General features: G+C 42.5%; 1 protein-coding gene and 1 long non-coding RNA gene across 3 annotated transcripts in view; both read right to left on the bottom strand.

Moving 5' to 3' along the window:
- EPHX2 (epoxide hydrolase 2) overlaps positions 1 to 9,982 on the bottom strand; it is an 83,334-nt gene extending 73,352 nt beyond the window's left edge. The window contains exon 1 of one of the 2 annotated variants that reach the window (XM_058550462.1): positions 9,794 to 9,982. In XM_058550462.1, coding sequence (XP_058406445.1) covers positions 9,794 to 9,894 — 101 coding nt within the window. In that variant the 5' untranslated portion in view covers positions 9,895 to 9,982. The remainder of the gene's footprint in view (positions 1 to 9,793) is intronic. The other variant, XM_058550461.1, reaches the window with a different exon arrangement.
- LOC131411522 (uncharacterized) lies at positions 3,376 to 9,767 on the bottom strand. The gene is made up of 3 exons (XR_009221572.1): positions 8,482 to 9,767; positions 5,468 to 5,609; positions 3,376 to 4,729 (listed from the first exon to the last, which is right to left on the bottom strand). It is a non-coding gene; the product is annotated as an uncharacterized LOC131411522 (long non-coding RNA).
- Positions 9,983 to 16,550: the final 6,568 nt, after the last annotated feature.

Consider the following 16,550-nt stretch of genomic DNA (forward strand, 5'->3'; position numbering starts at 1 on the left):
CTAAGGCACCCCAAAATGTGTCTCTCTGGTTTGATTATTTTTAAGAACAAAAAGCTCAGAAAGAAACTTTGAGGGGCTGGCCCGGTGGCGCAAGCAGTTAAGTGCGTGCGCTCCACTGCGGTGGCCCGGGGTTCGCCAGTTCGGATCCCGGGCACACACTGACGCACTGCTTGTCGAGCCATGCTGTGGCGGCGTCCCATATAAAGTAGAGGAAGATGGGCACGGATGTTAGCCCAGGGCCAGTCTTCCTCAGTGAAAAGAGGAGGATTGGCAGATGTTAGCTCCGGGCTCATCTTCCTCACACACAAAAAAAAATGAATAAATAAAGTAAAAAAATAACTTAAAAAAAAAAAAAGAAAGAAATTTTGACCTTCCCCCAACTGCCTAAAAGAATTTAAGATAGAAGGCCTGTCCCAGAAAGGAGCTATCACCATTGATAACTCCAGGTATGGAAGACAGGAAGGTACCTAGCAAGGCCCATTTTTAATCAAAGTTCTCTCTCATTGTCTACAGACGGCCCAGCAAACATCTGTTTATCAAACATTTGCTTTTCCATCTCCATGTGAATTGTCTTCCTCTCCTTTGAAGTCCCAAATCGATGCCTCCAACATCCTCCCTTGTCTTTAGCTGAAGATGGTATTTAAGGTAGTGGCTTTGGCCATTTTGGCAAGTTACTCAGTTATCCCGTGTTTCTCCTATGTATACGTGTTATTAAATTTGTTTGATTTTCTCCTGTTATTCTGTCTCTTTCTTATTTTAAGATTAAGACCAAGATCTTAGACGAGTTGACTAAGACAGGTTAAGCAAGATTACCCAGCAGTACGTGTTAGGAACTGAGATTTTTACTCTGGGTCTGACTAAGAGACCAGTGCTCTTTTAAATACTCCACGTTTGTAAACTTGTATACATGTGACTTGTATACTCACAAATATACTCTCAAGTATATTCACTTGTATCCTCACAAGTATACATTCTTGTTTTTTGTGTGTGTGTGTGAGAAAAATTGGCCCTGAGCTAACATCTGCACCAATCTTCCTCTATTTTGTACACGCGATGCCACCACAGCATGGCCTGATGAGTGGAGTGTAGGTCCATGCCCAGGATCCAAATCTGTTAACCCTGGGGCACTGAAGCGGAGCGCATGAACTTAACCACTATGCCACCAGCCCAGCCCCACAAGTATACATCATTGATGTATTTACTCACCCCCCACAGTTTGACATCTTTCTCAGAACAACAGCCAAGGGAGGTGGGAAGTCATAAGGAACGAGAGAGGAGAGAATCCTAGACCGGGAGGTAGAAAAATTGGTTCCATAGCCCTCTATGTCTAATTATTGTGTGATCAAGTTAATCCCCTAGCTAAGCCTCAATTTCTACATCTGTAAAGTCAGGGTTGCTCTAGATTTTGAACCCCCTTTTGGTTTGGCATGTTTGCAGACACCAGTCTTTTATAATTTATATAGTATAACAGGTTAAAAAGCCACGTTGTCCTTTGGTATCACAAGAATTCTAGAATTCCTTACATGGGGAAGAACTCTCAAAGCTTCCACCCTACTCTTTATTCTCGCCAGTCTTTTAGAATTCACTCTTCTTTGGGTGTTGCCAGGGTGATCTTTCTTTTTTAACTTTTTAAATAAGTATGCTTTCCTTCCTTCTGATTATAGGAGTAACACATGTTCATAAGAAATGTTGACGCAAAATAACCAACAACCATTCTATAGATAAGAGAAATAAGGTGAGTTTACTTGAGCCAGAGTGAGGTTTATAACCCGGGAAGGCCTTAGAAAGTGTTCCAGAAGCATGGTTTTCAGTACAGTCTTATATCTTTTTAGAACAAAGAACATACATTAAACACACCTAGGATACATTTTTATCAAAATTTCAAAGAGGTATTCAATTGCAAATTAGCAGGTCAATGTGACCATGATGTCAGGGATGGGACTAGTCTGGGCATTACCACTAGGGTGTTACCAATAGGGTGTAGGAGGGAAAGTATGCATTCTTATCTTAAGATAGTGTATTCTTTACTTTAATGGCTAAGCAGATGTACAATGTATGTTTCATGGGGCATAAGTCAGGCTTTTTAGTTCAAGCTGAATCAGTTTTGAACCCAAATAGTTACCCCATATACCTCAATATGTGAAAATCTCTTATCATTTTCCCCTTTTGATCAATAATCTTTCAATAGAAAGTGTTGCTGATCAAAATATTGTCCCTTGGTACCAGGGTGGTTGCTGCCTGCCCTGGGTCCATCATGTCCCTTGGTGCTAAGGCTTTTGTTTCATCATTTGGCCAGTTATCCATGTTGGGGGGAAATAGTCAGATATAGTGGACAAGCATAGAGGTATATATTAACAGGGGAAGTATTCCATAGGTTATGTAATTTGTCAGTTATTTCTAGATTATTGCACAAACATTGCACATGTGCTTTTACATGACTTCCTATAGTTACATTGTTTATAGCAATTATAGAACAAGTAATCCAATACTTGAAATGATTAGCTTAAAAATGAATTCTTAGGCATAGCCTTAATAAGAAAAGGAGATTCGTCCAGGGTTATAAGATTGATCAACCACCTCACATCGCCGAGCAATTGTTACTCTAGCTAGTAGGCCAGTCTCACAACACTGAGTAAAGAAAACAATAATTAGTTTGAATATTATGACTAATATAAGAATTCCAGGGAGTAATAGAAATAGGAATTCCAATTGGGTCACAAATGGAAGCCAATACTGGAAGGGAGCCAACTAAAGAAATCAAGGTCAGGTATAGGATCACTCAAGGCATTCAGAGATGACGCATTGGAAGACTCATCAGGTATAAAAAAACATCATTCCATTTGAATGATATACGTGTACCACCTTGGGAAACTGTAAGAATATCTAAGACCATTCTATTTTGAAGGACAGCCTTCCTCATTAGAGGCATTTTAGTATTTAAAAAGCCTATTCCTGCTTGACAATTGTTAAGGGCTTCTGTATGGGATACGGCATCCTCTAGCCCCAAAGAAGGAACAAATATAGCTAGCTGCTCGGTGGTCATACCAGTGGAACACTGAATGAGCCCATCTGGCCTTAAGGGGACAGAGATTGGCAACAGATGTTAGCTCAGCAAATCCTTCCCCACATCCAAGGGAAGCTCAGGGTGCAGCGTTTTAGCCATCCAGGCAGGAGCCAAGGCCAGAGATTTGTTCCACATAACCATTGGGTTCCATTAGGAGACACCCGATAAATGCCTGGCCTTGGACCAGTCTGTTCCAAATCAATCACTTTCTCTAAGTATGATAGTATTTTGAAAACCTCAAATGGAACAATTATAAAATAGGCATACAGTTTAAGTATAACAAAGGTTTAAATGAGGAGATTTAAGGTTGGGAATACAGGCCTGGTCCGGGGTCTTGGGACAGCTGTCTACAACAGATGCCATCTTCTTCTCATCCTGGTTTGGAGACATTTGCATTGGTCAGTTGAAGCTGGGTATCAGAAATAGGAACTGAAACCCACTCAGGTGGAAAAGCCTCTTTTTAAAACAAGAAATGTGATTCCATCAGTCTAGGCCTTCTGATTCTGCAGTGTATGAATTGGTTAAAAGTACCTGGTATGGTCCTTTCCAACACGGCTGCAAAGAGTCTTTTATTTGATGCCTCTTCTGATAAACAAATTCTCCAGGTCCATGATACTTAAGGTCTGGGAGCTCTCTGTGAAAAGAATCAGCTACCTAACCTCTCATCATTTTTCTCTCTTTTTTTTTTTTTGGTGCAAAAAAAGGGCAGTTTATTACAGCTTTCTGGCAAGGGGGAAGACGGCCGACTAATGTCTCAAAGAACCATCTTACAGAACAAATACTACAGCCAGTTATATAGTGGGCTGGTCTCTGAGTGGGGGAGGCATTTGGTCCCAGGGTGGGGGCATCCATCTGATTACTGGGTGGAGGCATTTGGTCTTAGTTCCTGGCAGTCTTTTGTTTTACTTGATATGCATCAGAGACTGGAGCAACGCTCTATACTCTGATCTTTCAGTTGTCATTGATGATGGCTAACAGCATAGACTCTCTGCCAGGGGTCATCACATTCCTAAGGAACTCAAGGGAACAAAGTTATCAACTTATAGTGGCTGGAAGGGGCCATAAAATCCACACAGCATGTCTGGGCTAGTTAATCAGAGGTCATTCAAAGTTACAATAGGGTTTCTTTTCTACAATATGGCTTCCCTTACTTATGTCAACCTGTGTTGAGCCAGTATCAATTTTCTCCTTTAACTGTTTAATCCCTCAATCTTGAGGGATTTCCTGTTGTTTCATCTTATTGAACAAGTCTCTTAGTAAGACGGTGATGCAAGTGGACTCCCAAAGTTAGGCCTAGATTGTGGAAGCAAGTAGCCAGGTAATTAATAAGATAAAAGAAAAACAAAGTTAATGGTGGGAGCAAATGGTCAGACCCAATTTCTGAGTCCAGGGGGCAGCCAGTCAAAAAGATTTCTAGATGTCAGAGTCAAAGCATCTTTTGCAGTTCGAAATGTCTCTGATGATGTCATCGGGTATTCAGGTACCTTTCTGAGTGGCTTACACGGCAACAGACATGAACCTCTCTTAAGTTTATATTAAGTCCACCAGCTTCAGTTTGCAAGGCTTCAGGAAAAAAAATAGGCAGGTTCAATTGATTCCAAACGAAAATTATGGAAAAAACTGAAAACACTAGTTTGTAGATTTGTAGCCAGATATTTCAGGAGACTAGAAGAATTAAAGATCCAGTCCAGTTAACAGATATAAAAGAAAAAAACCTCAAAGAGAATTAACAGCAACACCTACAAATGTGTATTATAGTTTCTATTTAAACATAATTTTTCTCTCTAAAATCACCCTCATTTTTACCAAAAGTAGCCAAATTAAGACTAACTGGTTTGCAAAATTAGTCTAGTTTCAATAAAACTTGATTCAATTATTTACATAAGTGCAGCAAGAATAGCAACTGATCATATAGGCTCCTTTAAATCTGCTTTGCTGGAACTCTATTTTATAGGGAATCTCAGATTGAACTTTAAAGGCCTCTAGAGACCAGGAAAGCCAAGCCAAGGATTTTGTCATCAGACTTTACCTGCAATACCTACAGATTTGGGTGAATTCCTCTCTTTTCAAAGTTCCCCAAAATATTTCGAGGTTCCTTGCACCTGCCAGATAAGTGGCATTCCTTCCTTATCCAGGAAGTGCTGCTTGGAATGCTGAACATAAGGTACCAGGTACCAGGCCAATATTTCCAAGTGGCTTTATTCCATAAAGTTCAATCTTTGTCTCTCAAAAGCTGTCTTGTCATATCTGAGTCTGTATGTTTTTTTTCAAATATAACATTCCAATCAGAGCTTTGGTAATATAACATAACCAATTTTTCCAATTGTTTCCTGTTATAAAGAGAACAGATTCTTATTGAACTTATGCAAATAACTATATTGCCATGAAAATAACAATACTCACTCACTGAGAGTTTCCAAATTCTGGAGGGATCAGGCAGGGAGAAAAAGATAAATGTTTCAATTCTGCTTACAAAGGTATAATTTCCCAAGTTGCCATAAGTCATAGCTAGCTCAGGAGAAAATAGAAAAAGTTTCCCTTAAATCTGAAAAAACAAAACATTAAAAAAATCAGCAATATTTCAAACAAAAGTCATAAAAATTATAATCATTCTCATCAGTTCATTCAGTCCTGTGTAATCAATTCTTGACCTTAATCTTGTTAGCAGTTTCACAAAGTCATCAGTTTTTCAGTTAGAATTCTTTTTTTTTTGTGAGGAGGACCAGCCCTGAGCTAACAGCCAGTGCCAATCCTCCTCTTTTTTGCTGAGGAAGACAGGCCCTGGGCTAACATCCATGCCCATCTTCCTCTACTTTATGTGGGACGCCGCCACAGCATGGCTTAACAAGCGGTGCGTCAGTGCCCGCCCGGGATCCGAGCCAGCGAACCCCGGGCCGCCGCAGCAGAGCGCAAGCACTTAACCGCTTGCGCCACCGGGCCAGCCCCCTCAGTTAGAATTCTGTAATTCTTATCCAGTTCAGTTTTGAGATCTCAAAGTTTATCAGACACCTGTAATCTAGAGTGAGCACAAGAGTCCTTTCCATGAACTTCTCTGAAGATGAAACATATTTTGCAAAAGCATAAGAGCAAAGAAATAACTGTCTGTAAACAAGACCCCAAAATGGCAACTGACAAAGAAATTTGGTTAATTTTGTAACATACAACACTTTAAAATAATAACCAGAATCAGACTGATAACCAGGACAGATCAGAATTTCAGTAACTTCAAAACACCTCTATCAATAACATTCACTCATACAATATCATAGGTCCCCATGAAACAATGCTTAGCTATCCAGTCAATTAAAGTGACAATAGAAACAGTCAAGGGCAAACAGAGAGTTAAAACAGTCAAAAAAATCTTAATAGAGAGACCTCAGTCTTTTGAACATAGGAAATTATTTTAACATAGTTTTTCTGTCTTTTAGGCAGACTTACTCAAAGATAAAGAAAAACCTTTTATAACTTCTTTATCAAGTTCAAGAAAATTATCCTTTTAAGAGAAAGAAGACCAAATTTTAATTTTGCACCAGCTTACTTTTGACACTAAAATTCATTTACTTAATTGGATTTACTTTAATCCCAGCCAACTTGACCATGCATAAAATTCTTTTTCCAGAATTTCTCTTCCATAAACCGTTTATAACTTCTTTTTACATTCAGAATTTGTCTTATGCCTTTCTTTCTTCCCTTCTAGTACTTTAGGACAAATTTATCTTTGTCCAACCAAACAAAATATTTCCATTCTTTGTACCTTCTTCACTGAAAATACACATCTTACTTTCCCTGTATACAGAGCTGTTTTCCTTATTAATTTTTATTAACTTTAATCACATATATTAATTAGAATTTTTAACCCTTATAGACTTTGACTTCTAAGTAAAAACTAAGAAAGCAGTTATAAATGTTATTTTACATTAGCATTCTGTGGCTTGACAAATTTATAAACACTTTTCATAATTTCTGGAAACATGTTACTTTATGGTACAATCTTTTAATAAAACACAAGACATGTTTACTAATAGACCCAAAACACCTTTTAGTTTTTCTGTAATAAGGCAAAAGTAGATAAACTTAGATACGTTTAGCAATAATGTTTCAGTATTTTACCTTATTTGAAAATGACCCAGATACTCAACGAACTTTTATCATTAACTTAATTTAGCAAAACTCTAAAGTTTTAAGTTACCAAAAGGAATTTGGATGCTTTTTTCAAGTATACAGACCATAAAATATAATTACTGTACCCGAAAACTCTTAATTATTTTCATCTATCTAAATCATTTGTTTCCAACAATTGTCAATCAAACCAACAAACTTAAACCAGCTTTCATTTACCAAAGACTAATTTATATCATGTTAACTTGAAAGACATTTGGGTTAATTTCTATTACACTTAGAATTTATGTAAGTGCTTGCTTTAAGCCAATTAAACAGAGCTCTTAATTTTGACCATACCATCTGGAAGTAAAATATCCCACACATATAATATACATAGAGACACACACATAAACAACAGACAGATGCAACAAAGATTTTATTGCTTCTGTTTTAAAAATTTTAGCAGTTTGCGTCTGTAAAAGCTTCTTTTCCCATTTTTTTTTTCTCCTTCCAGTCTTAGGCCCTTTTTATTAAGCACTTGCGCAAGTCTCCAGAGTTCAGAGTCGTTGGGGCTAGCCATTCGGGAACTGGTCGGGTTTTTAGAAGCTCGATTTCTCGCTTTTCTTTTGGTTTTGTTTTGCTATAAAGTCTGAACAACATCTAAGGACAGTGTAGCAGGTCACAAGCGCTGCTTGTGAGCGTTACTCCCTAAAGAAAGGTCATAATCACTCTCTTACATGCCTCGGCCAGCCGTCTAAGACCAGCCATCTAAGACCAGCCATCTAAGCCCGCCAAGCGGGCTCGGAGTGCGTGGGTGACCAACCCCCCAGGCGCTTCCCCAGAGCCTTTAATTAATTAACATGAATGATCGTGGAGTTCCCTATGAGACCACTGCATGTCTTGCGGATCAACCTCAGACACTCCCACGAGGTTCTCAGTCACCTGAGAATGCCTTTCGGCTGGGAGGAGCTGGTGTCCCTTCTCTTCTGAGCTGAACAAGTTTAGATTCTCATTCTTCTATCAAGTAGTTTGTTCAGACTTTATAAACACAATTCTTTCCAATTTAAAGCCAAATTAAAAAGGTCAGCCTGCCACATTCACTCCAAAAGTTCCCCCTCGGCTCCCCCAGCTTGGGAAATTCCCCCTAGGTTTCTCTTTCCCAGGAATCCCCCCCACCCCCTGCCCCCGAGGTTCCTCTGACCTAGGGTATGTACCAGTACCCCCTTAAGACACCTAGTCTTAAGGTCTGAAACAGCTCAAATAAACTCTGGACCATCGACTTAAAATAAGGAGGTCCGGGTTTCAGGAGAACTCACCAGGGTCACTCGAACAATGCAGTGATCCGGTGGGGGGCACTCAATGGGCCCAAATGCCAGTTCAGTGTAGATTCCAGGTGGTTTCTGGTGGGTTTCTCTGAAACCCTGCTGACTATGCCAAGAAATGTCAATGCAAAACAACCAATAGCCATTCTATAGATAAGAGAAACAAGGTGAGTTTACTTGAGCTAGAGCGAGGATTATAACTCGGGAAGGCCTTAGAAAGTGTTCCAGAAGCATGGTTTTCAGTACAGTCATATCTTTTTAGAACAAAGAACATACATTAAACACACCCATTTTTATCAAAATTTCAAAGAGGTATTCAATAGCAAATTAGCAGGTCAACGTGACCTTGACGTCAGGGACGGGACTAGTCCAGGCCTTACCAATATGGCGTTACCAATAGGGCATTACCAGTAGGGTGTAAGAGGGGCAGTATGCATTCTTATTTTAAGAGACTGTATTCTTTACTTTAATGGTTAAGCAGATGTACAATGTATGTTTGACAGGGCATAAGTCAGGCTTTTTAGTTCAAGCCGAATCAGTTTTGAACCCAAATAGTTACCCCATATACCTCAATATGTGAAAATGTCTTGTCAGTAGGAAAACTGGAGAATACAAAGTAGAAAAGAAAATCATTTATAATCTCACCTGGGATTAATAATCCCAGGGATATTTTTGCATATTTCTTCCAGGCATTTTTCTACATGTAGCTTTTTTCCATAGTTGAAACCGTGTAGTATAAACAGTTTTACATTCTGATGGGTTTGTTTTCTTCACTTATTTAACAGCTGTTTTCCGATGTCACTGAATTCTCCTCCCGAACATCACGCTTACTGGTGATGCTTCCTAGTTTACTACTGCCCCATGGTTAGCTTTTGGGGCTGCTTATCTAGTTTGCTCTAATAATAAGTAAACCTCCAAGCACAGAACTTTTTTCTCTTCTAAACTTCAGCACAAGTCTTTTAAGACTCAGTCCATTACATAGAATTAAGCAGGATCGCTCAGCGAGTAATTCCTCTCACTTTAGGAAAAGCTTTCAACATAGAGGGCAATTTTGGAGTCCTTAGAGAGGTTTAATTTCTTATCAATTAGAAAGACAATGGATCTACTTAGATACATTAGTATTTTAGGGTCTGTTACCAGACCCTTGTTTTAAGTTTTCGCGGGGCTCTCGCCCTCCAGCAATCCGAAACCAGGGCTGGAAGTCCCGAGAGGCAACTTCTAGGCAGGGGTTCCGCCCCTACGCACCGACCACCCGCGCAGTCCGGGCGCCGGGTGCCCTTACCTGGGCAGCGCCGGGTGCCCTTACCTGGGCAGCGCCAGCTCCTCCTCGGCGCGGGCGAAGGCGCGGGGGACTGACGGCAGCGCCAGGACCCCGTACAGGTCGAACACGACCGGACGCAGCGCCATGGCGACCTCGCCTCAGCCTCTCCCCCAGGAACCGAGCACTCCGAGGAGGTGCCCGCAGGCCGGGCCGCGGGACTGCTGCCCCGGCGCCGGGACCTCTTAAGCGGAGCCCGGCCCCACCCCTGCCCGGCCTCCCACTCCCCGCAGGCCCCGTCCTCCGCTTGGCCACGCCCCCGCCTCGGCCTTGGCCTCCGCCCCGCCCCCTGGCCTGACCGGCCTGACGCCTCGGGCCATGCTCCCGGTCCTGGTCCCGCCCCCTCCCCGGCCTCCGCCTCCGCCCCAGCACCTAGACCCGGGCTAGAATCTCATCTCTGGATGAAGCGCCTTCCTTCACCTAAAATCAAAGTCCAAAGTAGGCCCGCGCTCAGACAGCGGCTGCTTAAAGAGGCGGACCCGGGCCCCGTGCCTCCCGGGACCGGCTGACCGCTTACCGCGAACCTGCCAGACTTCCACCAGTCCTGAGCAGGACTGGAGAGGGGGAGGCCTGAGAAAAAGCCAGGGCCACAGACTCTTTAAGGGTGTGTGTGTGTGAGATTGGATCCTCGCATATTCGTTTTGCTTGGTATATCCCGTAAACTGACAGCTTTGCGGCCCCTCTTTTATAGATTCGGTACATATATTTACAGGTCCCACGCTATCCTGTCCACGCTCTTCTAGTCACCCTCTTTGTTAAGGCAAAATGTATTTCTAGAATAAAATATCATGCTCCAGTTGTGTTATGCCAACCCACAATACATACATTCCAATCTCTTGTGAAATGATGCTTAGAAGAAATAAATTTGGACTATTTATTTCCCCTTTGTACGTTCAACTTGTACTAATGCCTAAAAATGTGTGAGCTTTATTTTAAACCACAGATTCTACACTACTGTCTCATTTGTGTTTCTAAAACTTTGCTTAGGAGTGTTTGAGCTGTGCTTGCATAGAGGTTGTTGGACTCCAGGCCACTGGAGTGTAGCTGAGTGAGTTCAAGTGTGCTTTGGGCCTGGTGTTCCAACTTGCCAAGAGCTCAGCTCAGGACAGAGACAGTGGAGACCTCCCCCTTGAACGTGTGGTCTGTGAATTTATCCAAGATATTCTCCCCCGTTTCCCCAGAAGAATGTTGTGAGAGGTCGTCAGATACCTTACTGAAATCAGGAGGTATCTGATCTACAAGATTCTTGCATCTACCAATTGCCAATCTGATAAATAACAGAAATGAGTCTTCTTTGGGGAGTTTTATTCCGGTAAACCGTGACCATGTTTACTTCTCTTGCTTCATAACCTCTTCTGGATTCCTGCCTGAGACAGTTGTTAGTGTGTTCTGAGATCCACTCCTAAGAAGCAAGAAGAGGTCAAGAACGGCCAAATGTTGCAGAGAGAACGGAAAAAAGCCATTTGATTTTGGACTTGGACGGCACTGGGTGACCGGTTTCAGAACATTTGCAGTGGAGGTTTTGGAGCTAGAAGCTAGATTATCCTGGGTTTGAGGACTGAGAGAGAGGGCAAGAAGTGAGTACAACAGTCTCTCAAGACGTTGGTGATTGCAAAAGTAAAATGAGTCGAAAAAAGGAAAGCAAATTGCAGCACGATTTGCAGAGTATGAAACCTCTTAAATTTAAATCTCCAACTTAGACTTTCCTTTGGTCCCCACACTTGCATGTCCAACTTCTCATTCACCATCTCCTCTTGAATGCCTAATAGGTATCTTGAACTTGTCATGACTAAAACAGAACTCTTGCTGCATTCCCACCTCCCCAGCCTGTTCTTTCCGGAATGTGCCCCGTCTTACTAAATGGCATCCCCATTCACTCAGTTGCTCAGTCCAAACAATTTGGGGCTGCTTCCAAATCCCTTGTTCCCAGTGAAGCCGTGTGTTCTTGAACTCAACCCAGCGATGGCCAGCTGACTGGGCGGAGGTGGCAGCTTCTGGTTCCGTCGTGTTTTCTGGGAGTCTTCCTTAAAGGCCCAGCCTGGAGCTAACTCCTCTCTTCCTTTCAAAGATTTTGTAGGCTCCTAATTTCCTGTGTTAAATCTCTTTTTAAAATAACTAGAGTGATTTCTGTTGCCTGCCTAATGCAGTATCATTTATGAATACGTACGTATGTTTGTGAAAGTAGCAAAGTGAGAGCAAGGACACACAGAACTGGATTTTATAAATCCCCCTTCGAGAAGGAAAATAAGAAACTTAAAATATAAGCCTCCACGTTAAGATGGGAATCATCTTTGGTTAAGTGGAGACTATGACGCTATCACATGGACCTTCATTTATTTAGGGACAATAAAACTAGGAGATTCACCTGGTCTGGAATATTTTATAATACTTGTGAGTTACAGAGCTTCCTGGCTGAGTCGCTCAGGCAAAGATCAGAGGTCTAAATTGCATTTTACTGTGCTCTGCTCCTTCTCCTGGGTCACATCTTCCCTGTGTTTTCTGCCACCCAAGGTACAGGAAGATAAGAGCTCACTGAGCTGGGCTGTGAAAACTGGGTGTCTTTTTGAAACGTAAATCCTAACCCTTATGTCTGCTAATTTAAATATTTATAGAATATGTTCCAGATGATAGCATGGAATTATAAAACACAGCTAATGTAGTAGTGAAAATTCAGAAATTACACCTCACGTCGATCACTAAATTTGTAATGAACTTACAATGAAGTCATTAGTTTTGGATTTCCTGCCACCACCCACTCTTTCCCACCTCCTGCTTGATGTTGGTTTTCCAACCCTGTTTTAAATCTTTGTTTAATTCCTAGTGGTTGAGAGAGGAGTTCGCACTGCTGCTTCTCTCGCTGTAGGTGTTTGGATCAAGCTTCAGGTTGTCTCTGGCAGTTTTCTAAATCCACATTCCACCTGAAGCTTTGACTTTCTTTAATACAACAAATAAATTTCTTTAATTCGTTCAATAAATGTATATTAAGCAGCTGTTACGTGCCGGTGCTTTCTAGGCACTTGGGATTTGTTGGTAAATAAAATAGACAAAAATAAGGACCACCAAGAAGCTTCCATTTTAGTGAAATGATGAATTTAAGGAGTTGCCACTTGCTTCTGGGGCCATGAGAGGAATGAGGCTGGGAATATTTTTGGTGGCTACTTGCCATTTTTCTTATTTACCGTGTTTTTTGGCTGCCCAACATCTATAACCTCTTCCTACATTTGGAAAGTTCTGCCCTGCAGTGGGCGTCTGTCAGTCAGAGATGCACAGTGTCCTTCAAATGTCTCTCTACTTTGATCTTTCTTACATTGAAACACCACGTTTCCCAGCCTCCCTTAATACTGGTTACATATATGGGCTCTGCCAATCAATATTCTTGCCTGAGATTTGAGTATGGGAATGAGCAACCTGAAGCAACAGCTATGTGAGCTGGAACTTTCTTCCAGTTATGGCAGGAGCAAAAGCATCTAGCTTTTCTGGGGATGCTGAGATGGACCTTCTCCAGTCTCATCCTGGGTGTACTTGGTGTGGATGGGGTGGCAGGGTGGTGGCTTCTTTAAAATTGTACCATGGCATAGATTGCTGTCACTGCATTGCCCTTGGCTGTGTAGTCTCCAAGCCTGCTTCTCTGGTCTTCTCTGAGATTCTGTGAGTTATCAATATCCTATAGTAAGCCCCTTTCCGCTTCTATAATGGAGAGGAAGTTCTGTGGTTGCAGATAAGAACCCTGTAAGATGTATCTATCTTATGAATCTGAGTAGAAGGAAGAGCTGCTTTGACTATATAATCCGAAAATGCCATATGCTCACTTTCCAGCCCGCCGTGAAGCTAGGGTGAAGGCCTGTGAGCTAGGCTCAGCAATCAGATGCATCCAGCCCAGACTTTATGACAGGAGCTGGTGAGGGGAACAGGGACAGAGGAGAAGGGTTTTGATAGGTAGTTTCGGGGCAACAGCAGCATCCAGGGTCCCCAGCTGGCGGGGATGGTGCAGGCCCTCTGGCCTTCAGCATTCAGCGACAGCAGCAGCAGCAGCAGCAGCAGCAACAGCAGTGTCCTCACCAGTCTGGGTTGGTGATATGATTTCACTGTTCACCTTCACTACTGCTTGTTTTCCAAGCTTGGTTCTCCAGGCTCCCAAGGGGCCTCACCAATACCCTGTCATTAACTATATTCTCTGTTTAAATCAGCCAGCGTAGGCACCTCTCACTCCTCATCAATTGCCAAAACTCTTCTAATGTGCCTTCTGGAAACTTCTGGAACTCACTATGCCCTCTGGAACTTCAGATTCATCATCAGCAAAATCCATTGTTTCCCAAACCTCTTTTCTATTCTCTTCTCCTTCTTGCTCTGTTTGAAGTCTGGCTCTCCCCTCAGGCACCTGCTTCTGCTCTTCTTCACTCCTCCCCTTGTACCTCTGGGCGGGGAGTGGGATAGATGTCCTTTTTAGTCCCCATCACTGCTCCCAGATCCTCCCTGAAGACTCACAACGGTAATATCGCCTCATCAGACTGTACCACTCTCCACCCAACAACTCTACAACTCATCTCTAGTCTGCTCTCTCTTCTCATCTCTCAGAAGACTCTACGACAAATTCCTTTCTCTACTCAGTCTCCCGTGCCTTCTCCCCCATCCTCACTCTCAGCCAGTGTCTTTGCTTCTTACTTCATTGAGAAAATCAGAGCAATCAGAAAACTGTCACCAACTCCCACTCCTCCACTGACCCACCTACAAGTACCTGTGGCTATTTCTACTCCACCTTCTCTCCAATTACACTGATCAGCCGCCTTTGCTCCTGTCTAAGGCCAATTATTCCACTGAGGTGTTAGATTTGGTACCTTGTAAGCACAAGGACAATCTCCTCCACCTTCATCAATAGTTATCTCCTCTATTGGATCATTCCATTCATGTGTCAACCATTATGGACTGAATATTTGTGTTCCCCCAAATTCATATGTTGAAGCCCTACCCCACAATGTGATGGCATTTGGAGATGGGCTTTTGGGAGATGATTAGAGTTAGATGAGGTCATAAGATGGGGCCCCTATGATGGGATTAGTGTCCTTATAAGAAGAGATACCAGAGCGCTTGCTCTCTTGCTCTGCACATGCACAAAGAAGAGGTCGTGTGAGCACACAGCAAGATGGTGACTGCCTACAGGCCAAGAGAAGAGGCCTTAGAATGAAACCTACCTTGATGGCACCTTGATCTTGGACTTCTCAGACTCCAGAACTGTGAGAAATAAATGTCTATTGTTTAAGCCCCCCAGTCTGTGGTATTTTGTTATAGCAGCTCGAGCTGACTAGGACACCAACAGTCTGTAACTTCACTCATTAAAAAAATAAATAAATGTATTGAATGTATTGAACCCAGATTTCCCTCCAGCTACTGTCTCGTTTCCCTCTTTTAAAGCAAAAGTCTGTCAAAGAATTGTTTCTACTCATTCTCTGTAAGCCCTCTTGGCCCATTCTCCCTTGAACTCTATTGCATCATGCTTTTGTCTTTACCATCTTGCTGAAAATTCTCTTGCCAACATCATGAAAAACCTCTACATTGCTAAATCCATAGGTCATTCTAAGTCCTCATAGTACCTGACTTAGCAGCAGTGTTTGGCCCAGTTGCTCATTCCTCTTCCTTAAGACACTATCTGTACTCAGCTTCTGGAACCCCCTCTTGCTTAATTCACCTCATCTTCCTTTGGCTGCCCCTGTTTGGTTTCCTTTGCCAGTTCCTCCTCATTTCCTGAGTCTAAATTAAAATCAGTCCTTGGGCCTCTTCTCTACTTTGTCTACAATCATTCTCTTGGTTATCTCAACCAGTCTTCTCTTCCCTAAACTATTCCTCCTGGAGTCTTCCTCATATGTGACCCTCTGGCCAGTCAGTTGCATGCAAGCCATGTGGGGGCTCACCAAGGGAGTCTCAGCAGGCAGCTGTGTGCAGGCCATATGGGGCTCTGGTTTCCATGTCAAAACAGCTGCAGAAAAGTGATTGCCAGGCTGAGGCTGCAAGGTCCCCTGGCCTGTGCCAGAAATTGCAGGAAACCTCTCTCTCATCTTCCTGCAATGTCCCTCCAGTGCTCTCTACTGAGAAAGCTTAGCACTGTGCACCCTTTAAAGGAGAAATGCTTAAAGAATCATATATTGAAGGTACAGTCAAAGATAAGAGGCGATGCGTGGATAACCAACCAGATGGCTAAAACCCAAGCTCAAATTTTGATTCTGTGATTTGCCTGATTATTGCATCAGTTTAATTCACAGCAAGACTCATCATGTACCAGATAAGCCAAACGTTCTTCATGCCCCACCCTAACCACCCCTCACTGCCTCTAGACATGAACCAGGGTCAGGTCCCCACATGCCCCAGCAGGCAGGTTCCAGGGACAAAACTGGGAGGAGACACAAACACACCTCAAACCTGCAAGATTCTGCTCATGTCCACAATCTGGTGAACATGCATAGAAATGGATTCTCGAGGTACTAGACCAAGGACAGAAAGTTGAAATAAGATTTGGCTGACTGACGGGGGTACATTTTCTAAAGATTTTGGTTTAGTCTACAAGTGTGAAAAGCTGGGAGTGTGTATTAGTGAGGGTTCTCCAGAGAAACAGAACCAATAGGAGATATACAGCTACATATGTAAGAGGAGATTTATTGTAGGTATTGGCTCAGCGGTTATGGAGGCTGAGAAGTCCCACAATCTGCTATCTGCAAGCTGGAGAACCAGGAAAGCCAGTGGTATTATTCACTTA

The sequence above is a fragment of the Diceros bicornis genome, chromosome 11 (genome assembly GCF_020826845.1).
Source record: "Diceros bicornis minor isolate mBicDic1 chromosome 11, mDicBic1.mat.cur, whole genome shotgun sequence".
NCBI classification, from domain to species: Eukaryota; Metazoa; Chordata; class Mammalia; order Perissodactyla; family Rhinocerotidae; genus Diceros; species Diceros bicornis.